Here is a 26,255-nt window from a genome sequence, read left to right on the forward strand (position 1 = left end):
GTAACATAGAAGGAACATTAACATTAAGACAGTCTTCGGGGCTTTGCATTTCATAAGCTTTCCCTCATGCTGTGGCACTGGCGCTGTCTTGGATTTGCATGTCTTCCATGTTCTCCAAAAGTGACACAGCCAAATGTTGGTTGTCTAGATATATACCCAACGATGTCCAGCATGTGCTGACAACCCTTTGAAGAACAGATTCTATCAGCTGTACAAACTGTGTGGAAATGTTGCTGCACATATATCATATCCTTTTGCGAACTGGACTGAAGTGAGGTTGAAATATACAGGATACAGATGATCTCTAATCACGAAAGTGTTTTCAAGAGCATAGCCATGGCTAAAAATATACTATTGCCCCAAGGATCACCTCATAGCTGCCTTGATAACAGTAACGTTTTTCTTGTGTCTTCACAAATGATCCAAGTCATAAGGCTATGTTTCAATAACATCAAACATTAATATTAATCATTTTTATAAAAGAGAATTATAAGGGACATACTGTATATTGTTTATGTAACTGTCAGCCCTCTAAGCCAAAAAAAATTAAGATGTGAACGGGACACAAAATGGCTACCAGTGAGTGCTGAAAGGCAAGATACCATAGTACATGGAACAGATGAGCTGATTCCAAGTCATATTCATATAAAATAAGAGGAAATGAGATGCAACAGTGGGTACTAAAATATTTGCAAGAGCAAAACCTGAATGAAATTTCCTTGTACAATATACAAAGTATATAATGTGAAAACTTTATTAATTTCTTATTCATGTCAGAGGAATGACATGCAAAATGAAAAACTTTCAGAAGAGCATTTTTATTAAACATTTTTAGGAAATTCTACCAAAGGTAAAAGCACATGCAGAATAGTGAGAACTGCATTGGCAATGAGATGTCACAGGAAGGCAAAAAAGAAATACAGGCATCCTGAATCTAATTTAAAACAGGTTTGGAGTTCATGGCACATGGTTCTACCTACCTGCAATAAATCAGGATTTTAGCACTGACTAACAAACATTTCACCACTCAAAAAAGGATTCTGTTCTTTTAAAAGAGAACACATATCCACATTACTTTTCAAGCAAAACAGTACACACACAAATAGGACTTCCTCACAGTTTTTTTTTGCTAATCTGAGGTTAATGTTTACTGCTCCCACAAATGACTCAACATAGAGTGAAGGTAAACATTACCTTTCCAGTGTCGAGCCATTTTGCCCTCTCTCATGATCAAGGATTCTTCGTCTCTTGTATTGTACAGAAATCAAGACCATCATGTCATGAAGGACTACCAAAGCAGACTTCATGTGAGGTTAATACTAGATGCTTTGCTTGTGGCCAATTTATATACTGAGATGTGTTCTTTTACTTGATGACTCCACACGATGCAAGGCCTATATATGCCCAGATAGTTGCACATCCCAATTTTCATGTGGCAGAATTCAAAGTTTTAATAGCCACACAGGCATCCTTCACATATTTCACTGTTAACAGACAAGACACTTATTCATTTGCCTAAAGATACAATCAACTTAATTTCCCTCCAGAAACACTTTGACTGTAAACACGACTTTAAGGGATGGCATAAATTGATATGATATGACACTGCTGTCACTGGTACTACCGATTCTGTACCGCAAAAAGAGGGTAAGTAAGTTCATCACTTCAGTTCTGCGATGCTGTTTGGTTGGAAACAGTCTGCTGAGATGGAGAGGAGGATACCTGCCACTGACGGAATATAGCAAACACCCTTTTAGACTTGTCACGAGGGCCCTGCGAGGAAAGAGAGAAAAGAGAAATGTCAGATATTGTTCATATGAAAGGTATAAAGCAAAGTTATAAGACCAACAAAACTGAAATCAGGATGAGGTGCAGTGTTTTTAAATAGGTCTAAATACACAAGCTTGAAATATGTATTTGGTTCACAGCATTTTTGAGTTAGGAAGACACAATGTGACTGTTCAAATTTGATGAGTCTTTGTTATGAAATATAAACGCCAGAAATTCGGACTTGCCTGTGCTGGACTGCCCTCCACCGTATCAGAGTTCTTCTTCATGGGCATGAGGAGGTCGAGAGCAGCCTTCCAGCCTTGCTGATGAAGTGCTGAGCCTCCATCCAAAACAGGGATGGCCCCTGGATCGACATTCTCCTTTCCCAAAGAGATCCAGGGACACCAGTCTCTGTGCTGAGCAAGAGGGTCAAATGCATTCTTGTGCAGGAGCCCATCCTGAAATAACAGGGAAGTAGGTCAAAAAAAGCTCTTTGTAATAGCAAATTCAAAATAATTAATCGAAAACCCTCTTTCAAATGTAACTAGGATTAGGATCTAGGTTTCACTGTCTTGTCTTGAACTAGGTAACGGATAAAATACTGGATAAAGAAAGAATTGCGATTTTTTTTCACTCAATGAGATTACAATTTTCTCTCATGACTTTTAGGGATGCAATGTTGTGCTAAAGATATAGCATCTATTATCGTGCAGTGCTTATGAGAGCAGATCTCCTTACTAATGTAAATTTGGCAAAATCATGCAGTAATGATATTGCATAGAGATACAAATTGAAATTTTGACCCTAATATGATAATTGTGCAGCCCAATCTTAAATGCAAGTGTTAAAAGATTTGATATTACTCTCAAAACACTGCCTTAATGACCAGGGCAGCACTTTATTATTAGTCATTAATGTGAACCTCATTACATGGAGCCCTGCGCCATAATAAAACTGCAGACACTAAGGTATGAAATCAGAAGTAATGTTAGTTCTTACAGGACCACCAACTGATGAGAGGCACAGGCGTTTTGGAGGGTGTTGCAGGCTGGCAGTGCCATCTGCCCCAGAATTGTCTCCCTGTCCTCTGCTGCGAGTTGAAGGCCTCTTGCCCCTGGTCAAGGGACTTGGCAGCTCTTCACTGGGGCTTGGCGAGTCTCTGCTCCGGGCTCGCAAGGCCACGGGGGAGGCAGTTCCCTCACCCTGTAACATACACCAGAACATGGTGAAAAAGCAGCCTGGCATGTTTTGAAGATTTCATTTGCATTTGATGCACATGGAACAAGCATTTCTAATTAAAATGTGCATATGTGTCTAGCTTATTTAGCTGGTCAACCTTCATTTGCATTAAACCTACCTGGTCAGAGCGGGTGGAGTCCTGGCTCCTCAGCTTCATGCGACATGGAGTTGTAGGAGGGGTGGGTGAGGCAGATGTAGAACGGTCTCCCTGGCCCTCGTGCGCGGCTACTGAGGCGGGACCTGTTGCCTGAGTAGACTGTCCCACAGTGTTTGGTAGGGCATCTCCATCACCCCCCGTTCCCTCCATCTGGTGGAAATTCCACAAGCCCACCTTGCGCATACAGTAGGAGCAGGTGAGGATGGGCAGGCTCATGGCGTGCAGAGCTGGGCTAGGATAGACAAATTCATGGCTCAGACATCTTGATCAAGCGGAGGTGCGCCAAAAAATTTTGTGCCATGTTTCTCTCCGTTTCAGAAGCTGCTGCCCCCCCCGTCCTTACATTGGATTTTCTTCCTTAAAGCTAGTACATCACTGAGAATACGTTTGATAATGGAAATACCGCCTGTGTATATGCTCACTCTAGTTTACAGCAACATCAGTTTGTGTGTACTAGAAGGAGTCTGGAGTTTCATCTCACCTTGCCGCCCAGCCACACAGAGAAACGATGCATGCAGCCACCTGGACAGCCAAAGGTTCAGAACATGGAGACCCTCCCTTTCGTTTTTGTTCTTCCTCAATCAGCTGCAGTATAACACTGATAACATCCTCAGTCAAAGACTGCAAGGAAACAATGGACATTAATTACATGTGATCAACTGAAAACCCTATGTTTTCTGATAGCTAAATATATCTACACATAAAGTTCACATTTTTCTGATATAATCTGACCATCTTTTCCATAATCCCCTATATATCCATTCTTCCAAGCTCTTTCTGTAATACGAAACATTTTCATAATGTTTTAAAGGGAATTTCTGTCACTATCCAAAAAGGCTGGGACTTTTCTCCTGCCTCACCATAGATTTCAGCTGGTCTGGCTTCATGGCTGGAAGCTGCTGTGCAAGGAGACAGGCGCTCTGGAAGCGCTCTAAAAAGGTAGTGAGGAGCGTTGATGGTTCACAGGCCGGAACCAGCCAGAACCGCTCTGAAATAAAAGCAACATTCACAGTGACCATCATGTGGATACCTCAGGCTTAATTCAGCGGAAATGACATGGTCATGTTAAAGATTATTTTTGTTGGTATATACATGCTACAAAAAATGGTTGCTTTTACCTGGACAAGGAAAGTCAGGCCAAGGACAAAACTTCTCATGCTGTGTCTGAAGTTGCCTCGATATCTCCGCAATGCGGGATTCATCTATTTAAAAGGAGAGAGGTGCTTGACCTTTAATCTTTGGCAGACTGGCAACATAAGACTAACCATGCCAAAATAAAGCATGCCCTGGATCTGACATTGTCTTTTTTTTTTTTTTTTTGGTGCTTAAAGTTTTCCTTACATTTTTCAAAGTCTAACGTTGGTTGTAGTGATGCACAAAGGAAAGCCTGGCAGCTGGAGCACTTGAGCATATCGCAGCCAACGTTGATCCAGCCATATCTGGCGCACATTAGAGGGGACAATATGCGGGGTTTGCCTGCCCATTTCAGACAGTACTCTGCTAAGGAAAACTTCACTCAGACACAAAACAATTACTGTCACATTCATTATTACTCTGAATGAAAGTAAATTTGTAATTCCCATATGGGAAGTTTCATCATATATGAAATATCAGACATATCAAAATTACAGACCTATAAGTGCTGTCTTTATTAGTGATCAGAGAGTTTTGTAATATAAAAAAAAAACAACAAAAAAACTTATGTCTCATACTGGATCAAAAGTTCAAAATGAATAAAGGATATTGAATAGGATTCCACTCGTAAGAAAAATGCCTCTTTGTTCGTTGCCTCGCAAGGTGCTTGAGTGTTGCTTTTTACTTCCAGAACTTTCAAATCTCCTTGTCCGCTGAAATCCACACAAAAGGTAAGACACAAGGGACAGATCTTTAGTTTCCACACACTTGCTTATTAGTTGAATGATTAAAAAAAAAAAATTAAAAAAATCATTGAATTTGTGTGTACTGTACACTGTAAAATTTTCAATTTCTAATAATAAACTTGCACTGCTAGACAGGAATGCCTGGTGCAGGCCTACCAAATTTAATTAAACAAGTGATGGATAAGGGGGTGGTAACTTGCTGGGTACAGAAATTTTAAAAGAGCAGACTGCAAACTAAAAAAACAGTTAAACACGCAGTGCATTCAGCAAATATTCAGACCCCTTCACCTTTTTTTCATATGTTTGTTATGTTATAGCCTTATGCTAAAATAGTTTTAATTCATTTTTCCCTCATCAATCTACACTCAATACCCCATAATGGCAAAGCGAAAACAAAATTTTAGAATTTTTTGCAAATTTAAACTGAGCAACTGGGGGAGAAAGGGCTTTGGTAAGAGAGGTGACCAAAAAACCCGATGGTCACTCTGGCTGAGATCCAGAGATCCTGTCTGGAGATGGGAGAAGCATCCTGAAGGACAACCAACACTGCAGCACTCCACCGATCTGGGCTTTATGGCAGAGTGGCCAGACGGAAGCCTGTTCTCAGCGAAAGACACACGAAAGCCTACTTGGAGTTTGCAACAAAGCACCTAATGGACTCTCAGACTGTGAGAAACAAGATTTTCTGGTCTAATGAAACAAAGACTGAACTGTTTGGCCTCGAGTCTAAGAGTCGTGTCCACAGGAAATCACGCACCACTCATCGCCTTCCCAAAATCCCCAAATCCAGGTATGCAAAGCTTGTCGGGTCACACCCAAGAAGACTCGAGGCTGTAATTACTGCCAATGGTTCTTCAACTAAGTACTCAGTAAAGGGTCTAAATATTTTTGTCAAAGTGATATTTCTGTTTTTTCTTTTTAACTTGCCAAAATTTCTGAAACTGTTTTTGCTTTATCATTATGGGGAATTAAGTTTAGCTTGACGAGATGGAAATGTATTTAAACTATTTCAGCATAAGGCTGCAACATAACAAAATGTGAAATAAGCGAAGGGCCCGGAACACTTTCTGAATGCACCGTAATTACACAACGCTTCACCACCAAGTAACACCAGAGGAAAAGTGGAGCGCAGCTCCATTCATGCTTGCTGCTTATCAACATCTGCCTGCTGTGCATTGCACAGCAGAAAGTCTGCCCTTGATGACTGTGCAAAAAAGTGGACGATACTCCAGAAATTAATAGCAAACAAGTAGAGTACCATGTTGCCGTAAAAACTTTCTGTCCCCACCCCCCTTATCTAAAACCGGTTGCAGGAGCGATTGTACAACGACTGCCATAGCAAAGCGGTCCAGTAGATGAACACAACAAACGCAATAAAAACAGAGTAATGCGCAAACTCCCGTCCCTGGCCTGCATGCTCCCAAATTTGAGGAAACTTGTCCCTCCTCAAATTACACTTAGTGAAGGCGGCTAAAGAAGCAGCGCCTCCAGGCTAAGTGGCTAACCAAACTAGCTAATGCCAACTTGTACTTTAAATCGAACAAATAGCGCGCAATTGTTCGGAAATTGCACCTGATGGATCCGATGTCTGTTGATGACACCCCCTCACTAAGAATTTCACGAACTTTCTCCGGAGAAGCAAGGGAAGCCTTTTGATGATTAGTGTTGCCGAGACGATCCCCACGACTGCCGCTGAGAGTCGCCATGATCGGCTCTGACGTCCCCCGGAAAATAAACCCTCAGAACAATGGTTCCGCTTTGTAACCCCCCCCCCCTTCCCAATGCCACAGCACAGTGCTGAGCTCCTTGGTTCCATATGTGCTGAACGATGCAGATCAGAATGTCCTTTATAGATATTAATCGTGTAGGAAAGATTTTTCCCGTGAGAAAATCAGTGGTATGAAAATGCTTAAAAATGGGGAAGCTAATTTTATTAAGTTATGTTGTTGATTTCTTCTTTCATTTGACAGAATAAATTGTATTATTTAAAGCAGGATTCAATTTAATACATTTTTTCTTTTATACAGAAAAAAAACCCTTCATTTGACAGACTGACTTATATTTGTATGCATAATTTAGTAGTCCATTTTGATTTAGATTTTCATGCTAGCGAGATATAATCTCACTTAAAAGCAATTTAAAAAAAAAAAACTGGTACAGTTTATGTTGTAGTCGGTTGAAGTGGAGCTAATCTGAACTACTTTATATGCTGTCAGGTAGTTTATAACCATCCACGTTATTGTATAATGCGACCATGTAAAATCATAGTAAACAACAAGGTAGTGTAGCTATCAGAAAAATGTAGCGGAGTAAAAAGTCCACAATTTCCCAGTGAAATGTAGTAACGTATACTTTTAAGGAAGCATAGAATGAAAATACTCAAGTGAAGTACAAAATTTACATTAGCAGAGTACTAGTGTAAATGTACTCAATAGGAGCAAGGACAAAACCGAGCCACAGGCCCCTTCTTTTCTCTTTTTTCTTACTCTTTGTGCATCATGTTTTTACTAGTTAGTAATTCAATTTGTTTTTGGTAACTTGATTGAGCACTAATTAATTTGATTATATGTACCAAGTAAGTACAGAATAAATTTAAATAGTGTATTTATCGCTAAGATTACGTAACATTTTAGGTGTTCTTTTAAATTGAGGGTAGTTTGTTATGACATGTTTTGTATTTTTTTTTTTTTAAATAGTTTTTATTATCGGTTTTTGTGATATTGTTCTCAAGGGGTGGGGCTTACAATTCCTCGATAATAGGCTATTTCTGGGAATTTGAGGGGCTTTAATGACTCATTTAATGACTCTACATTCTGTAAATATATCTTAGTTCTGGCAACGGCGCTGTGGGCGTTAACAGTTCATGGTGTGACCCATGGACTTCGGCTTTCACCACATTAGTCATCTCCAGACCCCGCAGGTCTCTGCACGGCACTTGGGCAGAAAAAAACCCCCCCAAAAAAAAAAAAAAAAAACTGTTGTTTTGGAGACCGACACGCGCAGTCCCGCCCATCTCTGATGACGCTACGTCCTAATAACAAGCCTTCTGATTGGTCAAGTGTCTGACGGCCGGGGGGTAAAATTTGTGAATGGTTTTAGACCGACTGAGATGTGAAATGATTTATAATGTTTTATCAGCACTTTAGCAGATGGTTTTTATTTGACGTGACATTCTTCAGGACTGGATTGTAAAGGGGGGAACGATGTCGGACGCTGAAGGTGCTCGCAGTCCGGACCAGCTTAATAAATTCGAGAAACTGACAGGCAGGCCGCCGCACGGTGAGACGTTAGCAGGTCGGTCACCAGCACTAGCAAGACACGCTAACGACAGGTTTTAACTTACTTTTGGCACATTTTGCCCAGTCAGGTAAAAACCGTGTTATTGAGATCGGATGCTTCATATACAATGTTGCACGTTAAGAACGTAAATGTTGCCCTTACTGGTGACATTGCTAAGCATAACATTCAAGCTAGCAACACACAGCAAGTCTGCTTGTTTATCTTTTAAGGCTTGTTAGCAATCATATCTAAGCTAACTAATTTGCATTAAAACATTAGAAGAATCATACCGGTTACCAAACTATTTCACCTTTTGTAAAAACCCTGTCTTTTAGCTGCACAGTCAACTCAGTCTATGACCTGACACGACACAGGGATTGATAACCAGGTTTTACTGACCTGCAAACAACTTGATAGCAATTTCAAGCTGTGTTTTTACGAGATTCGGGGCTGCAAACTGCATCATTCTCTTTGGATTTACGTCATAGTCGTATCAAAACAAATGTTGCGGTTTGACTGTGGCAGTAGTCAGATCTGCAAGTGCTTGATGACTTTAAAGGCATTCAGGTACAAGTTCACATCCACAAATAGCTCATGAACCGGTCAGGTATCTTCTTCTCAGTGCTGGACGTGTTTCCTGCACCTCTGCTTTCCAGTGAATCTGGGGATGGGCACCGAGTATTGGTAATCATTATGTGCGGAATATAGTACTCAATAGACAGGCAGGATTGAGATGCTCCACCATGTTTGGAAAAGCTAGGATTCATTGACTCTGTCTTTAAGTTTTGACAGTGTTTGTATTAAAGCACAGCAGCAATAACTAGTTTTAATAGATTTTGGTGAGAGAAGGATATGTGGCCTAAAGAAGCCTTTTGTCACAACGTGTGTGCTCTTACAACCATTCCTCTGTTTCCAGCCAGCATTTTGGACAGTCAGGTCTCGCAGGTCAGAAGTAAATGTAATATTCATTTTAAGCATGTGGCCTTGATAGAAGCACCTGGACTGTGTGTCAGTGACTTGTTGTCTGCTGTGATTCTGAACTATTTGAACAGGTAATTGTTACCCCTCCCCCCCAGAAAAAACAAAATATTTAATTGAGGCAATAACGTAAAACATTACAGCCAAAGTAATGATTTGTGTTGTTGTTAGAATTGTATCAGTATGGATGTTTGGTCTTGTCACTTCTCCTACAAGCCTGTCTCTGTAGGCCTTCTTTCGCTGCTGTGTTTAAATCCTGATGATTAAAAATGCATTTGCTGGCTGAAACAATAGAGTTGAGTTGTAGGTAGGCCTCAGTGCTATTTTTAGTACATTAAATAGAGGGCCCATTATTAGGCTTAATGTGCTCTGTATTCAGTCATCATACTCCAGCTGATAGAAACCTACTAAAGCCTCAGGCCAAATATCTCAGTATCCAAAATATTGATGTTTTTGCTTTCCTCGGAGGGCGAAAAAGTGAGCGCTGCATATAATGTTGTGAATGATGATAGTCTAAATAAGGAGAATCGTGGAGTTGCCTGTTTTTTGTATTTAAACCACAGCACTGTATGATATGAATGGACTTCTATCTCTGCCAGCCACATTTAATGTGGACTGCACTACATAGGCAGTTTATACAGTGTAATGAAGATGACACGCCTATCGGTCAAGTGTCATTGATGGATTTTGAAGCTAAGCAGATTCATTTATGGTGAGACCTAAATGGTTGTAAACATACTTTAAAAACAAATTCTATCACAGAGAATCGTATCTGTCACAAGGGCTGGGCCATAATTATGCTCCTGATTCCACAGTAAGCAAAGATATGCACATCTCATCCTCACTATGTGTTTGAACACTTTTTTTATTTTAATTAGGTAACTTTTCAGCAAGGTTTTCGCACTATTGCCTCAAAGCAAGGATACCTTGGGGCTTTCTTTATCACGTATATATGTTCTATTTATGTTTGCCCGTATGTTTTCTTTCACAGTGAGATCAAAGTCATGCAAGGACACTTGAGATTTACAATTTCTGATTGTTGTCAATGTGACCACAGATGTTTGTTTAAGCCCTGTGATTGACTGGTGACCCATCTTCAAGTGTTAAGCCTGTCGATGAGTATGATGATTCCTTGCTTTCTGTCAGGTCATACTGGGATAGCCATCAGCTTCTGTTACATAAGAATATATAGTATAAGGGTTCTGATGTCCTTAGAAGCCCCTTAACTGGATGAACATGCGTTTTTATTTGGACGTTCAGTCAGTTTTTCATAGTAAACAAAGCCAGAGATAGTTTTTGACTTCCGCTGACCTTATTTTGTATTTTGACTTACTTATTTTGGAAGCTTTTTTTTTGTGTAGCAAGTGATAACGGCATATCTTGTTGTTTCGCTTTCAATGCCTGACGAGTACCTCTGTTAAGATGCTCCTCCTTTTCCTCATGCCATGAAACTCTGCTCCTCCCTCTCCAGGTCATCGTACTCCCCCGGCCCGCAGTGGGCATCGCTGCGTTGCAGATAACACTAACCTGTATGTATTCGGGGGGTACAACCCTGACTATGATGAATCAGGAGGCTCAGACAATGAAGATTATCCACTGTTCAGGGAGCTATGGAGGTACCACTTCGCTACAGGCTGCTGGCAGCAGATTCGAACAGAAGGCTACATGCCCACAGAGCTGGCGTCTATGTCAGGTGAAACATTGTGTATCTATAAGTTTTGATCATATTAATACTTGTTAGTAGTCACACACTTGCACCTCATCAATAGTTTATGCACAAATCAAAATTCCCGTTTTCTTTTGGAATTGATCGGAATTTAAATTTGATGTTGCTATGTCCCGTCAGCTGTTTTGCACGGGAACAACCTCCTGGTGTTTGGAGGCACCGGGATCCCCTTTGGTGAAAATAACGGCAACGACGTACACGTTTGTAACGTGAAGTATAAGCGATGGTCACTGCTCAACTGCCGTGGGAAGAAGCCCAACAGAATCTATGGACAGGTAGCCTCAGAAATCAATCTGTAGTTTGTAGTCTTGTTTCATTGCTTTCTAGAAAGCATTGTAGAGATGGGTTGCAATTTTGAATTTTTCGGAATCCAGTTACTGGATATTGAAACTTTTGACCAGTGATTTAACAGAACTACTTTGTACTAGGTTCCAATTTCATATCTTTTCTCCTCCAGGCAATGGTCATTATCAACGGATTCCTGTACGTGTTTGGAGGGACAACGGGGTACATCTACAGCACAGACTTGCACAGGCTGGACCTGACCACCAGGGAGTGGATCCACCTCAAGCCCAACAACCCTCCTGATGACCTGCCTGAGGAACGGTACACTGTAATGCTTGTAACCAAGCTAGGAATCGTTCCATTGTTGTGAAAACCTTTTGACAGGGCTTACTTTTGTGTGTGTCACAGGTATAGGCATGAAATAGCACATGACGGACAGAGGATCTACATTCTGGGAGGGGGAACTTCCTGGACATCTTATCCTCTGGACAAGGTACTGGGTAAACTCACCACACACATGTAACATGTCACCAAAATTGTGTGCCAGCTGCAATTTCAAATTCAAAATGTTTCAAGGGCAAATCTTTAAACAAGAGACTAAATGCACTGACAGCCGTTTTCCTTTTCAATAGGTACATGCATACAATCTGGAGACCAATTCCTGGGAGGAGATTACAACTAAACCTCATGACAAAATAGGTCTGTATTCTGCACCTCGTTGCTGTTTTGTTGTCATGCACACAATTCTAAAATGTTGGTGCTTTCGACAGGGTATCCTGCTCCTAGGAGATGCCATAGCTGTGTGCAAATACGAAATGGTGAGAATTTTACAATAATGCTGTGCAGTCAAAAATCATACTTCTGTTACCCTGCTTTAAAGATACACAGGTGCTCTCGACATTTGATATCACATCCTTATATGTGAAACGCTCAGTTTTGGGTTGATTTTGAAAGTTAACTCCCTGCCAGCTAACACGTGTACGACTACAATTACGTGAACAGTATCTGATCATTCATTTTTCACCGTAGATGTATTTATCTGTGGAGGCTACAACGGGGAACTGATATTAGCTGATCTGTGGAAGATCAACCTGCAGACTTTCCAGTGGAGTAAACTACCAGCAGTGATGCCTGAGCCGGCCTACTTCCACTGTGCTGCTGTCACCCCTGTTAGTAAAATACTACCTTTTCTAGCCACTCGATGTCTCTGTTTAACTGTTGATGCATAGTTTAAGATAGCCACATTACTGTGGGTACTGGCTGTTTTTCAGTGTCAGCGGCAAATTGTGTCAGTGGTTGATTTAGAAACCACACCATTTCCATTGTCCTGTACACACTGAAAAAAATTTGTTACCCACACTTTTCCACAAATCAGCAATGATGGCCAATAGGGGGCTTAGAAGCTCTAGCCCCCATTAGTTTCTGTTGTAAGCTCTCTATATTTTATACAAAATGTGCATCTCTCTGTCTTTCGTTCACTTTGTCTGTAGGCTGGCTGCATGTACATTCATGGTGGCGTGGTGAACATCCATGAGAACAAGAGAACTGGCTCTCTGTTTAAGATCTGGCTGGCAGTGCCCAGCCTGCTGGAGCTCTGCTGGGAGAAGCTCCTCAAGGCTTTTCCCCACCTGACTTCACTCCCCACCATGCAGCTGCTCAACCTGGGCCTAACACAGGAACTCATCGAACGTTTGAAATAAGCCGCACAGTGGAAAACAGACAGAGGAGTAGATGAGATGGGCTGGGCTACACTGGGAGGAGATGAGGTCTGACAGAGCACAGAAGTTGATTCACAGCAAAATTCTCGGGAAAACACCCTCTCGCTCCCCTGCCTAACGTAGCCCCGCCTTAAAAACCAAAAACAATGGGATGCCTTTTTTCGTTGTTTTTGTTATTATTTTCTGCAGTTCCAGTGATTATAAAGAAAATAATTGTGGAATCTTTTATGGATTTTACCCCCCCCCCCCCTTACCCCACCGATCCTTACAAGATGCCTTTGTGTCAAGCTAAGTATGAATTCCTGCTCCTCATCAGCCAAACTGTGACGGCTGGAAATACTTCCTTTTGCCATTTCATGTTTTCAAAGACTGTCCTCTCCCTTTTTTTTTTTTTTTTTTTTTAAATCCACCTTCTGTAGTACTTTTAAGAATTATGTGCAGCGGAAGAATGCATGTATATTTATTTGAAGGACTGAATAAGTTTTGGGGGGTATTCTCATCAACTGATATTGCTGTTTGCACACTTTGTCTTGCATATTTGTAGGCATTTACTTTTTTAATAGATCCTATAAGCAGAGGTGACCTCTAAGGGTTTCAGTCTAAAAAGGGGCAGTGGTTTTGCTAAAGGACCATGCCAGTGTTTCTGCACATTTTAGTCAATTTAATACAAGTCTCATATATAAATTTCATTACTGTTGACAGGCTGTAGTGTTTCAGATTTTTAAAATGTTTTTGTGACTTTCCAGGCAGCATTTTTGTTAGTTTTCTCCTATGGTATGAAAATCCACTTCCGGTAATTTGAAACTTACATGAGTTCAATAGTCAGTCAAACAGATTTTCATCTGTTTTTTTTTGTTGAAGTAACATTATCCTTGCATAACTTTGACATAAATAAAAAGACATGGTGTTCACTGTCAGGGATTGCCAATCTTAAATTTCAAGTCTTTCCTAGTTGTTTTTATATTATATGAATGTAAACAGGTGTCTGCCTGGAGGTAAGGAAAAACATTTAAAAAAACAAAAAAAAACTAAGTTATGGTATGCCTTGAAAATGGTCATGAGAAATATGTTATTTGTCATAAATTGACTAAAACGTGCGAAGAAAAAGGTTAAATGCTGGTTTTGCCCATGTCTAAGCCCTTGTATTTTCCTGTATCTTCCATTATACATCATATTACAGCCAAGTCTGGAGAATCATCCGTTAAAAACAAGGTCCAAGAATGGTGGGTATCTTCAAGATAATGAAATTTCCATCCTGTTTGCTTGCAGTTCTCATTTGTAAACCAAACCATGCAACACATCACTGTGAATTTGGTGCTCTTTAAAATTAATTTAAAATGCTTTTATTCGAATAAAGACGTCATTCTGTTCAGATGTTTACTCCCTCTCTTTTGATGACATTGAACTGGTTTTGTCACAGGGAGTTGCTTTAGTAGCAGGCTTATACAAAAATTTGTGTATACTGCAGTGCCTTTCAAACTTTCAATGGGGTTTAAATTTCACAAATATAGGCAGTATAAGATCTCATGTGTAGACAAACAGGTTTTATGTTGAAAATCCTTTGTTTTAGAGTAAGTGAACACTTTAACCACTTAACAATTCAACCATTACATATAATCACTCAACATGTTGGTGGCCAAAATCGTGATTTTTATATCCGGTCTTAATGTATAAGACTTTGTATCCTCTTCGTTTTAGCAACCAGACAAAGAAATCTTCAGGACAGGAAGCAGCTTATTGAGTCTTTAGAATATCAGTCCTACAAGAATTGAATGTTTCAAGGTAGTATGTTCAATAAGTTGATGTATTTAATTCACCTGATGCCAAATAACGTTGCACCTTGAACAAAGTATAACAAGGAATGAAAGGTCAGGGTGAGACTTTCGATTTTTAGTCAGGATGCGATGTTGCCATATGGTTTGATGCCTCCCACAAATGCATGAGTCTGCCTGCACTTCTACACCATACCCCTTCATTTATGTTCTACATTACAAACTACTTGGTGCATGATGTCATTACCCGCTTTTTATATTCACGTTATCAGATCTTTACTTCGGGACATAGATTTAAAAGGTGACCACTTAAAATGTTGTACAGTAGACTTGTGTGAATGTCGTGTTGCAGTTCTGTCAATAAAAGTTCTGTAAATAGCTCCGTCCCCCCCCATTTTCTCCGCTTGACTAGTAATTAGTATGGTACATAACACAATTACAACCCTATTGGTTTATTTCTATTTTTAAACTATCGCATGAATTGCTGTTGCCACATCTTTTCTGAGAATGCACAGTAGATAATAGCAATAACATGCAGGTCACTTGTCCTGGTAGCTAATACATACTAAATGTGCCAAAATGCCAATAAGCATTACACGGCAATAGAGCCAAGCTATGTAGCAGAAATGAAAAGTCGATAGAAATCACAATGATGCACATTTTTTACAACAAAATCATGTGGAAAAACTGGTCTTATTTTGCAGACAATTTTTTATAAACTGATTTATTTATTATCTTCAATACAAGCCATATTACAATGATTCCGAACCAAAAATAAACAACATAAATTTATATTTAAATCCAAGACAAAGACTCAAAGTAACAAGATTCTTAAGACAGCCAGATCTGGGGAAAAAAGTTCTAACACAAGAAACACGGTCCAGTAATATATATTTACAAAAAGAAGGCAGTGTTTCACTTACAACTCCCCTGTGACATTTGAAAAATAAATCCAATTATATTTCCATCTTTTGTAACACTGAACCCACACCACCTGAAGATGAAGCATTAATGTATTTAGTGGTATAAAATTTGGTGCTTGAGGATATTTCTTGGCAAGCAGATCAGCAAGAGCGTGGAGATGGAGCAAAGAAGTAAAGGGCCAAAAGGATGAGGTAAACCACCACTAGAGCAGTGCCTGCAGACAAAACAGAGTCCATTAGAATTTACAGTACACCTACAACATTTTGTAAACTTTTTTTCCCCTGTCAATCCCTGTGAAGTGATGTCCATTTCTGCTGTAAGGAGAGAGAAGAAAAAACAAAAAACAAAAAACAAAACACTCTTTAACGTGACTTACCCTGAAAATAGTCACATTTTCCATCCATGAAGATGTAGTTGACCAGAATGACACTGAAGATGCTGGCCCAGAGATGAATATCACTGAACAAAAGCACAAATCCAACATCCTGGGGAAGAAAAAAAAGTTTGTCAAGTTATTATTGTAACAATTATGCGCAATTAAAAAAAAAAAAAAAGGCAATTTTAACTTACATAGAATGCATTGAAGAGGATGAGCAATGGAATCTGAATCATGCAGACCTGGACAGCAATGCAACTGCCCACTTCAAGGCTGCAGAAATCAATAAATAAATAAAAAATACACAATTACACTCATACTCATTATTACAATGGCTCCATTTGTCCTGGGTATCAATTTATGGGGGGGAAAAAAAAAAAAAAAAAAATTCACTTGTTTCTGATGTTCAAACATGTACATCTTTACAAAACGTGTTTACATGTTAGTAAAGACACACCATTTTATTTTGCATGAACTATTGTGTTCTTGCCATATAGTGCAAAACTGAAGTCGGGCCATTCAGTGTCAAAACATTCCGGTGGTCCGGCTCAGTGGATTGAAATTGGACTACCGCACCGAATGGTCATACCTCAGGCTGATGTTGTTCTGCAGTGCAAACTGGATCCCATTGACAATCTCAGGAAGCTCTGGCACCATGGCCAACACTGTGACACCAATGAAATACTACAAGAAGAGGAGGATACGCCTCAGTACAAAGAAACACGTGAGACAGACAAGTCAAGCCCCCAAATACATTATGAACCAGACACTAAGCCCCCTCACGTATTTTGTCACATTCTATCTCAAACATGAGGTAATATAAAAAGGTACATGGAGTCCCCATATATGTGCATTTCTTTGTATCCCTCTTGTTGCAAACTGTGTGCTGTTAACCTGAATATTTCTACCCCCGGGGTTTTTAATTCCAACTTGAATGGAAGGTTTCCATCTTCTTCCACGTGCTAAAATTTATTGTGTGAACCAATGACTCATAAAACTTGGAATCTGAGAGACTTTTTCCCTTGCTCTTAATAAAGCATCGTGAATACCTGGGAGATGGAGGAATGGGTCAGCATGGGCTCGATGTTCTCTGTGCTGAGGTCGGCACAGCAGGCCATCAGCACAGTGGCAACAATCAGCACCCCAAGAGCCCTCCACCGGGACCAGTGGACCACATGATGGCCTCCTGGTGACACACACACACTATGAGCTCACCAACAGGCAAGTTTAACATTTATGACTTACCTCTCTTGTTGACTGAAGTTTTTCTGCCCCTTCAAATACATCCAATTCAGGGTCAAAGTCTAAACTTTCTCCTGAATTTAGGTTGTTAAGAGTTTTGGCATGCACAGGCACAACTTCACCTCACTGCAACGGAAACATATTCCTTCTGTGACTCACATGCACAAGCAAGTTAACAAGGCAGGCAACAGTCAGCGGTTAACAAGCCTTTCATGTCCCTTCACCCCCAAAAGATGAACACAACATGCACACCACACCCAAACCCAACACACACCTGTTCCAACGCGGCTTGTGGCAGTAATGCTGGCATTAATACACGTGTTCGCAGCAAGTGGATGGCCAGTAGTGCCCTCACCAGTGGGGTGGTAGTTGCCGGTACCCGCGTGTGTGTACTGACCATGTGCATGGCCCCCTTGGCCATCGCTGATATGGATATCATAGATGTGGGAGTGGGTCTTCAGTGTGAAGATGAGGCCAATCAGGTAGGAGGCAGGCAGTAGCACAGAAATCGTGTACACCAGAGGCCTGGATTTTATTTTAAAATGAATAATTAGTCAAAGCACAATTAAGTAGATTTAAAAAGTTTTGCAAATTAAAAAAAAAAAAAAATCATCTGTGTGCGGCACCTGGACTTACTCAATATGGGTGAGAATCAAATGTGGGTCAGTTTGACTCTATTGAGAACAAAGGATGACAATGAAAATTAAAAATCATTCAAGTTTGTAAAAGCAAAGTTTTCAATATGATCTAAAATAATTGTATGACAACAGCAATTAAAAAAAAACCAAAACATTTCCCTGTAAAACCCATAAAAATTTTATCTTCACTGTACGAGCATCTGCAATGTGATAATAAAAAACACCAAAAGCAATGAAGCAACAAGAAGGCACCGCACACGTGACTCACACTGCTAGTCAACATTTAACCCTCCGTTATTTATTTCCAAGTGCCATTATTGAAACTGGAAAAAAAAAAAAAGAGGTGTACTTAAACTTGCTCAAGGCGGCTTTGTTGCTTGAGCTGATCTACAACATGCACCACAAGAAAAAGATGGAGGTTACAGGGGAGTTCGGAGAAGCTGCCCACCGTGTCGTAGTGACAGTCCTTGCAGATGAATGGAACACTGGCATTGCCCGGGATGTTGCTGCAGCTTTCACACACCAGATTACCGAAGGTCTTAGAGAAGAGGGTGGGCGCAAACACACCTGTGGAAGATTACGGCATGGGGGTCAAATCTAGAGTTTTTTTAATCCGCTCGCAGCCGTGTTATTGTCTAAGGAAGAGTTGTGTGTGTGGGGGGCCGCCATACATACCGCCTATTGATATGAAAAGCAATGCCGAGCTCACTCCGGCTGAACGACTGTTGAATCGCTGCTCCCTGTGTTTAATGCCCCCAATGATCATACAGATACCCTGTGCAGTCGACAAACACACATACCAAGAGACGGGTGCATAATATGAGCATCTGTCTACCCATTTCAGACCTGAATCTCATACTGAAAAGGATGCAGCTGCAGTCCTTGCAAATGAAATCTGGTTAAAGAACAATGATTGACTGATATGTTAACATGTCTATACGTCCTCCACAGGCACTCACAGGTATAAACAATATGCACCCAAGTAGGGTCCCAGTGAGGGCTGCTTTTACAATCTCTTCGTAACATTTGGTGGCAGCATGGTGTCCCTGCAACAGTGCTGTGATGTAGAAGGTCATCTCTGTGATGGAGCCAAAGGTCGCATTCACCACCGCTCCCACTGCAAAGTTGCTCTGTGCAGAAATGCTGTGGGAGAATAAAAAGCATAAACATGAAATGCTATACATAGCTCCAGGTTTACAAAAAATGTTCAAGCATCCTGTAGGTGTAGTGGGAATAAGTAGTCTGTACTTTTTTCCCCTCCTTCATTTTCACTCATTTGCTGGTCAGAGTCAAAATACAAACACTTTACCTGGCTATTCCCATGCCAATATAGTAGGACAGAGGAATGATGGAGGTGATGGCTGTGGCAAACTTAGTCTCCGCGCTGAAGTAATTGTTTTCATGGTCAGCATAGCCGATAATCAGAGTAATCAATACCAAGGGCAGCAGGTCTGCAGGGAAAATAAACTTAAGGAGAACAAATAGAGAAACAGGGGAGAGGCCAGTACTGATTGAGAAGTATTGACCATGTACAGCTGTACTATACAATGCCATCGCGTTTAAAATGGTACCTTGATAAAAATCATGATTGGGGATGGAAAAAATAAATTCGTTGAGAAGGATGGATAGGTGTCCTACCAGTAGATGATTCGGTTTTCCTGTCTCCTCTAATTCCACCACAGTACATTTTGTGAATACACAGGAGTCCAGTATATTGAAATGCAATGGTGCCTTAGCCGATCTTTTGGCTTGAACTTTTGTCAAGTTAGACACAACAACCAAAAAAGGATACTGAGAGCAAAAATGTTGATTCCTTGGACAGTGTATTTGTAGTAATACACATTAAATGCTTGATAACAGCATAAGATGACTCTGGCCTCACACCCATGTGTCTGGAAAAGAGAACAGAAAAAACACTCACCTCAAGTTACAAATTCATTTATTAGATGTAAACAGTCAGTTAACATAAGGTTTAAAGGGTCAGTTAACACAAATGGGGGGGAAAAAAAAAAAAAAACATTTCTCCACTTGGCTCTACTGGTATCTAGCCATGCAGGCAGTTTTGCTGGGCTGAGTTCTTGAGACATTTGCCTTTGTAGTTTGGGATGACTCCCCTGTTTCTTTTATGGTGCAAAAAGCACTGAAAATTAGACTTGAAAAACTCATCAGCAACATGTCTTTCCATGAACAATGGTCCAGGTTACCCTGGATAATCCCACCAATGTGAATGTCAATTTTCATTAGCAACCATTTTTCTACTGAAGTCAATTCCCCAATGAAAGCTGTCTATCTCAAAATCCTTGCAAATGAAAACAAAACTATGTACAGTACATGTTACATACCACTTAAGGGTAAGGGAGGACTATGTTCTTTGTAATGTGGTTGAACTGACCCTTCAAGGAAAAAAAAAAAAAAGACATCAATCTGATTGGTCATTTACACACTGCAACAGCTAGTGCTATCAATAACATGAACAAGTGGAGCACTTCAGTTACGTTACTATGGCTAATAAGGAGGCCCTTTAAAAAAAAAAAAAAAAAAAAAAAAATCTATAATATATAACCTTGTAGTTTCGACAAGTATGAACACCACAGAAAGGAAGGAGAATATTGCACACATTCCTCGCCTTGACATCCTTCTCTTGACTAACCCCTGACATTTCAGAAAATGCCCCTGTACCTTGTCCAGTCTGTGGATCAGGACATCCTCTGGTGCCATGAGGAGGACAGTGGTCAGTGTGCGAGCGTTCATCTTGGCCACAGGGATGGTGAAGACCAGCAGCCAGGAGAGGACGCAGGCAAGGGAGTGGACCACAGCCAACACTGGGTAACCCAGGAACAACCAAACATAAGTACTGATGCGACACTGCAGAGAGGGGCGAAGAATCGTTAAAATCATTACTGAACTTCCCCATTGCACGGAGTGATTAAGGTCATTCTGACTTTCTTACCCAGTGCTTTGACGTTTTTCTAGCAGGTGCTTCTGGGATGGGGATGTCAACGGGGATTGGGGAAGACACCAGAAGGGGCGCAGAGTCCTTGTCCTTGACATGGTCCTCGCTGTCTTCAGTGTCCCCCTCTTCGGGAATGACCTCACACTTTGGAGGCTTCACCATGGAACTCTTTGCTACATCACTGGGCTGAAAAATTAAAACAACAACATGTCAGAGTTTCCCCAGATGCTGCGTCAACTAAAAGTTCACTTGGGAAAAGTTGCTTGTATAGTTCTTTACTCTTGTAGCATCTAATGAATATATCCCAGCTCTTACAGTCACAATATACTGTAGGAATAAGTATTGTAAGAATTCAAAGACACATTGACTACAAAGCCAGGACACTACATGTCATATTACCTTCTCTAATGACTTCCCAAATGGCCAAATAAAGTACCACGCCATCTTCAAGCAAAGTTTTCCTGAAAATGGCAAAAAAATAAAATGGCATCATGTTCCACACTGAGGGGAAAACAACAATACTCAGCCATTTATAGAATACATACCATAAGGGGCGCCAAAGATTGTTAGAAACATTATCGGGCAAATGAGGAGGTAGATTAAAGATGTCCACCATCCAAATAAAAATACATAAACTATGTTCCCAAAGGTGACCACTGAGCCTGAAAGAGATGGGAAATCATAAATACAGGTTACTGCTTTCCCGTAACAACCCCACAGTTGTCTGTATGAGTATGCAGGTCATTTTAAACTGAATTAATGTGCAAAGAGAAATGAAAAAAAAAAAAAGACCTTCACGAGGCTTGACAATACTAAGATCGGAGTACAGCTCTTTGATGACGTCTGATCTGTCTTCAATGGGCCTCTCTGTTACATTGCCCTTCCACTTTCTGAAGCCAAACTGAAAAAAAAAAAAAAAAGACATACAGTAAAGCATACAGTGCTAAATAGTACTGTCACAATATCTTTTACCATGAGAACTGTGAGTTCATGTAGTCAGTCCCACACAGCTGCAGCATAATTTAAAAGGAAGTAACAGGGTGAAGAAAAAAAAAAAAAAAAGCAGAAAAACATCCATGTCCCTCAGTTATCGCAGTGAACTGTACGTTTCCCGACCTTTTCAAGATTAACTCATGTCCAAATGAAAAACAACAGTTACCCAGACTGCCAGGAGAGTTTTTCAACACAAGAGACACAAGCTGAATCTGAGAGCGAGTTGGGCTCCTCTGCATTTTCTTGACTGAAATGTTCGCTTGATGAGCATCACCTGTTTTTCCCTTTTCTTCCCTGAATAATTCTTGATAACCCGAATCGATCGGCTTGCAAGGGATTTTCAAATGCAGCAGGTTTTTTTTTTTTGAAATTCTACACTGAATTAAGTTAAAAAAGAAAAAAAAAAGTGCAGGGAGTTTCACACTGACTCAATCATGGCTCACCTTGTAGTTGTTGGCTTCCCTATGTGCCTCCACCTCGTTCTCTGCTCTGATTGTGGTCTTTGTGGTGCCCTCGTGCCAACCTTCCTCTCCGTACTGCGATGGAGTAGACCGGGCTGAGGTGCCCTGCCCCCCTGTGCAGATCACACCATTTTCACTTTACTTCTCTCGGGCTACATTTGAACATCTCCAATGTCCATGTCAGCAGATCTTGACAAGAAACTTCAGCTAAGGATGATTTTAAGCTATATTATGACAGAGGAATCATACCATCGTACTGTTAATTGTTTTTTTTTCTGGTGTCAAACTGATGTCTCATTCACCTCTGTGGACAGCGAGGAAACATTTTGGTGTGTAGTGGCAGAAGTGGTGTGCAGAGGCATCCGGGGGGGGCGTCTCCACCGCACCCAGCTCTGGATGCTGGGGGCCAACACAGAGTCTGTCAGTTTGGGACTGTCGCCGTGGAAACTGGGGATGCTGTTCAGGATCTACATAGCTCTCTGAATCGGGATCATGGAAAGCAGAGTTATGGATTTTGAGAGGGAACAGTTCATTGAGCAGTGGCTTTCGACATGATGTGATTTTTTTTTCCTCGGCCAGTCCGGCAGTGACCGAAACGACGTATTGAAGGACAAATCTGCACGGCTGGGAGGTTCTGCATTCAAGGTGTGGAGGGATGACTGACACACAGGACCAACACCCTCCAGCTGTCCCATGGAAATGGGTGTGACTAACGTAGACCTCATGAGAGTCATGCAGACGGTCCCCTCTCCCCCGACTCTTTCAACTGCTCACTGCCAAGACTAATCACATTATCAATGCATTGCTACATCGCTACACATACAGATAAGGAAACTTATCTCAGAAACTTGTCCTATTAAAAAGACGCGCAGTAAGAGTTACTGGTTGAATGGAGCAATGTGGAGATTTTTTTTTTTGGGACGCAAATTGGAAGTCAGCGATTCGGATATGGACTTGAGAAATGATCTCTTTCATCTCCAGATGAAATTCATGACCTCGTGGTTAAAAGGTTGCCGCTACAAAATCCGCCATATTTTGCGCAGCCCGTTCACAACCGTGCACCGTTCCTATTAAAATGATTTTTAAAAAGTCACCATAACCCGAGGAGCGAGAGTCAGGAACACTCAATAGCTGCTCACTGTTGTGACCAAGGATGTCAAGGTGTCTTACCTGCAGGAAAGCGTCCTCCTCATGAGACGGCCCACACAACTAACATGATGTGAGCAAGATGGTGAGACTGCGTGAGGGCTGCAAGGTTCACATCGCAAGGCAACCACCATTCAAGTATAAGACAGAGCCTACGCTCCTGACTTCAGAAAACTATCCTCACCGGTACCTGTGCGTCAAACAGGAAGCGGTGTCGGGGAGCCTGGCTGCACAGGTGAGCTCGATGTGCGTATGCGTAATACGGAGGGAAGGGTAAAGCAAGCGGGGGAATGGGCACAGAACAGGGACGCAGTCTCGTAGCCGGGCGCGAGTTGCTGGAGTGCAGGTCGTGGTGCAAGAGAGCTCCGGGGACAGGGGAGTTGTTCGGTTCTCACCTGCGGAATCGGCCGCGGACCTTCTCCGGAGCTTCTCCGCGTCGCCTGGCATCAGCGAAGACTTCCTGTTCGACATGTCGTCCGTTTACTCCCCGGGCGTCGCTCCTGTGTCCGGGCGCCGCGGGTTTCATCCCCTCTTTATAGCCCCTGGAGTCACTGGCTGTTCGTCACGGCACACTGACGCCCATCGGAGGGGTGGTGTGCGTGCGTGTATGCGTGCGTGCGTGCGTGCGTGTGTGTGTGTGTGGGGGGGCTGCACAGTTTAAATCTCGCTCATTTAGCCTCATTAGTCTCCATGACTTATTTTCTTTCATCTCGTGTTTTCTTTCGACAGCTTTTTTTTTTTTTTTTTTTTTTAAATCATTTAAAACCACTTTGTGGAGGATTCTGGAAAATGTCGAGCTCTGGCGCCGCCCAGTGGAAGAGTCAGTGCGGACACGGTGGCAGAAATGCGTCGGGTGCCTGCGCAACTAAGGGACAAAGAGGCGGAACGATCACACGAAAATGAAGGATTACTTTTATTTACACAGAAAAACAAAAAAGGTACACCTGCACAGTAAAAGTGACAGTAAAAGTTGTTTTTTTACACAGTTGGGAGACTAAACACAGAAAGGCCCGTTATTATTACTTTTTAGGCATAAAAAGTAATAACTAATTCCCTAAGTAATTTTCATTTAATTTCTTAAAAAGCTTTGAGCATTGAAACTTTTTGGGTGGACATTAGCAGTGCTTTATTTCCCTTGCCAAACTCACTACATTGTTGAATTGTGTGGTAACTACTACAACCATAAATACTCCTCTCTCATACACAGGAATAACTAGACATATTAGACAAAGCCACTTTTCCGTTGGCTTGGAAGCACGGCCTATTTCAGCACCGTTTATCCACAGTGAGTGTAGAATGACAATCCTAGGTGAAGTTTTGGTTACAGCACAAGTACAGTGACAACTTTTTTTTATAGCATAATTCACTCTTCCCTTTTTATATATCATGTCAGCAGAGTATCAAGTGATCTGATACTGTATATAAATCTGTACAAATAATACCCTTATTGAGAAATCTATGAACAGCCTATGTACAGTACACACGTTTAGAAAAAGGCGCGACGGAAAAACAGGAGCATTTCGTTCAGATTAGAAAAAAGGCTCTAAAAAAAAAAAAAAGGTTTTTATGTCCACTGCAGTGTAAAAGACATCATACAAAAGAGTTTAAATCTGGACTGAAGAGAAGAGGAACGAGATATGAAGCCCAGTTTGGAATGAATATATACAACAGATTAACAAAAGTAGAAATACTGCTGTAAAAAAATAACCCTTTCAAAAATAATTGTACAAGAGGAAATGTTTTTTCTGTAATATACAAAGAGAACTCATTGAGAAAAAGATGGTCATTCCATTCGATTCAACTGATAACTGCAATAAGTTTTTCTCGAGACAAAAAATAAACTAAGTGTTGGTTTATTGCACCAGGCAACACAACGTATACAAATAATAGTATGTATTTTAGCTCAGTAACATTTAATTAAACCAGCTGATTAACAAAATCATGTTACTGTTACTTTTCCGATTTTAAAAAGATAAGAATTTGGGTTATTCTGACGAAAAGACTGAGGTAAATAACCACAGTGTGAAGCTGTGAAAGTGAAGTGTTCCCTTCAAACTAAACACATGCTGTCAGCAAAATTACTCGTCGAACTTTACCATCTCTTTTAGTACTTCCTGGCCTCAGTTTAAGTCCCAGTGTGTATCACAAATTCTTAAAGAAACCCCTCCAAATCCTACCACTTAGCAGTGAAGTTAGTACTAATAAGGCAAAGGAGATAATGATTAGTACCTCAGGTTAGCTGTACATTAACACAAGTAATTATTGGCTAAGTAGTGGTGGGAAAAGAGCAACTGAGCCTTGAAAACATTAAAATATAATACAAGAGAAGACCTGGGTTCAACAGTATTTGCAAGCAGCTCGTAGAGTTTGATAAACCTGTAGGGTTTACTGTAGGAGTTGGGTTTTACTGCACCGGGACAGTTCAAATAGTTAGGACGCAAGAGACCAATCAGAGACTAAGAACATTATTGACTTCCAAATAGTTTTCTAGGATTACACCTTAAAAAAAAATCTTAAAATGTAGTGCCCCTTTCTACTAATCCCAAAAATGAGTCGGGTGGGTTAGCAATTACGACAACATTCTTGACTGACAACGTGTCTGACACCAACAGGACCAACCGTTCCACCTTCGGAGTTTAGTGTTGTCACACGCAGGGCTGAGCTGATACGGTTTCAGACTAAAGGTATCTATATTGTTTCAAGCCATGTACAGTTTAG

The 26,255-nt window shown here is 40.9% G+C and overlaps 3 protein-coding genes across 5 annotated transcripts; 1 reads left to right on the top strand and 2 right to left on the bottom strand.

Moving 5' to 3' along the window:
- Positions 1 to 802: 802 nt before the first annotated feature.
- Positions 803 to 6,809, bottom strand: zc3hc1 (zinc finger, C3HC-type containing 1). The gene is made up of 10 exons (XM_040140369.1): positions 6,619 to 6,809; positions 4,911 to 5,013; positions 4,508 to 4,658; positions 4,285 to 4,368; positions 4,027 to 4,154; positions 3,648 to 3,787; positions 3,128 to 3,398; positions 2,770 to 2,973; positions 2,016 to 2,228; positions 803 to 1,773 (listed from the first exon to the last, which is right to left on the bottom strand). The coding sequence occupies exons 1-10, from the start codon at positions 6,750 to 6,752 to the stop codon at positions 1,666 to 1,668; spliced, it is 1,536 nt and encodes a 511-aa protein (XP_039996303.1). The 5' UTR covers positions 6,753 to 6,809; the 3' UTR covers positions 803 to 1,665.
- A 1,251-nt stretch (positions 6,810 to 8,060) lies between these two features.
- Positions 8,061 to 14,404, top strand: klhdc10 (kelch domain containing 10). 2 transcript variants are annotated; one of them, XM_040151901.1, is made up of 9 exons: positions 8,061 to 8,340; positions 10,775 to 10,996; positions 11,150 to 11,304; positions 11,487 to 11,635; positions 11,723 to 11,807; positions 11,947 to 12,013; positions 12,085 to 12,132; positions 12,344 to 12,483; positions 12,805 to 14,404. In XM_040151901.1, exons 1-9 carry the CDS (start codon positions 8,250 to 8,252, stop codon positions 13,012 to 13,014), a joined length of 1,167 nt encoding a protein of 388 aa, XP_040007835.1. In that variant the 5' UTR covers positions 8,061 to 8,249; the 3' UTR covers positions 13,015 to 14,404. The 2 variants fall into 2 exon arrangements, with proteins under 2 accessions (XP_040007835.1, XP_040007844.1); XM_040151910.1 differs by having other exon boundaries at positions 8,061 to 8,325.
- Positions 14,405 to 15,512: 1,108 nt separating this feature from the next.
- Positions 15,513 to 24,086, bottom strand: cax1 (cation/H+ exchanger protein 1). Of its 2 annotated transcripts, none has more exons than XM_040140876.1 (20): positions 23,933 to 24,086; positions 22,694 to 22,870; positions 22,374 to 22,504; positions 21,730 to 21,838; positions 21,483 to 21,599; positions 21,337 to 21,398; positions 20,935 to 21,123; positions 20,664 to 20,849; positions 19,777 to 19,876; positions 19,294 to 19,435; positions 18,944 to 19,127; positions 18,660 to 18,759; positions 18,433 to 18,551; positions 17,983 to 18,020; positions 17,621 to 17,871; positions 17,154 to 17,290; positions 16,694 to 16,788; positions 16,299 to 16,377; positions 16,105 to 16,213; positions 15,513 to 15,942 (listed from the first exon to the last, which is right to left on the bottom strand). In XM_040140876.1, exons 1-20 carry the CDS (start codon positions 24,006 to 24,008, stop codon positions 15,869 to 15,871), a joined length of 2,475 nt encoding a protein of 824 aa, XP_039996810.1. In that variant the 5' UTR covers positions 24,009 to 24,086; the 3' UTR covers positions 15,513 to 15,868. The 2 variants fall into 2 exon arrangements, with proteins under 2 accessions (XP_039996810.1, XP_039996814.1); XM_040140880.1 differs by having other exon boundaries at positions 17,744 to 17,871; positions 23,933 to 24,084.
- Between the last annotated feature and the right edge of the window lie 2,169 nt (positions 24,087 to 26,255).

This window comes from Xiphias gladius, chromosome 2, assembly GCF_016859285.1.
Source record: "Xiphias gladius isolate SHS-SW01 ecotype Sanya breed wild chromosome 2, ASM1685928v1, whole genome shotgun sequence".
Lineage (NCBI taxonomy): Eukaryota > Metazoa > Chordata > Actinopteri > Istiophoriformes > Xiphiidae > Xiphias > Xiphias gladius.

Excerpts from the sequence above, each read along its gene's own strand:
- cax1 (XM_040140876.1), bottom strand. The coding sequence starts at position 24,008 with ATGTCGAACAGGAAGTCTTCGCTGATGCCAGGCGACGCGGAGAAGCTC. Across the intron at positions 22,505-22,693 it reads TTTCCTCGCTGTCCACAGAG|GGGGGCAGGGCACCTCAGCC; the intron begins GTGAATGAGACA and ends TGATCTGCACAG. Across the intron at positions 21,124-21,336 it reads TTGGGAAGTCATTAGAGAAG|CCCAGTGATGTAGCAAAGAG; the intron begins GTAATATGACAT and ends TTAATTTTTCAG.
- klhdc10 (XM_040151901.1), top strand. The coding sequence starts at position 8,250 with ATGTCGGACGCTGAAGGTGCTCGCAGTCCGGACCAGCTTAATAAATTC. Across the intron at positions 8,341-10,774 it reads GCACGGTGAGACGTTAGCAG|GTCATCGTACTCCCCCGGCC; the intron begins GTCGGTCACCAG and ends CTCCCTCTCCAG. Across the intron at positions 11,305-11,486 it reads CCAACAGAATCTATGGACAG|GCAATGGTCATTATCAACGG; the intron begins GTAGCCTCAGAA and ends TTTCTCCTCCAG.
- zc3hc1 (XM_040140369.1), bottom strand. The coding sequence starts at position 6,752 with ATGGCGACTCTCAGCGGCAGTCGTGGGGATCGTCTCGGCAACACTAAT. Across the intron at positions 5,014-6,618 it reads ACAGACATCGGATCCATCAG|CGGACAAGGAGATTTGAAAG; the intron begins GTGCAATTTCCG and ends TGTGGATTTCAG. Across the intron at positions 3,788-4,026 it reads CAGACCAGCTGAAATCTATG|TCTTTGACTGAGGATGTTAT; the intron begins GTGAGGCAGGAG and ends GTTTCCTTGCAG.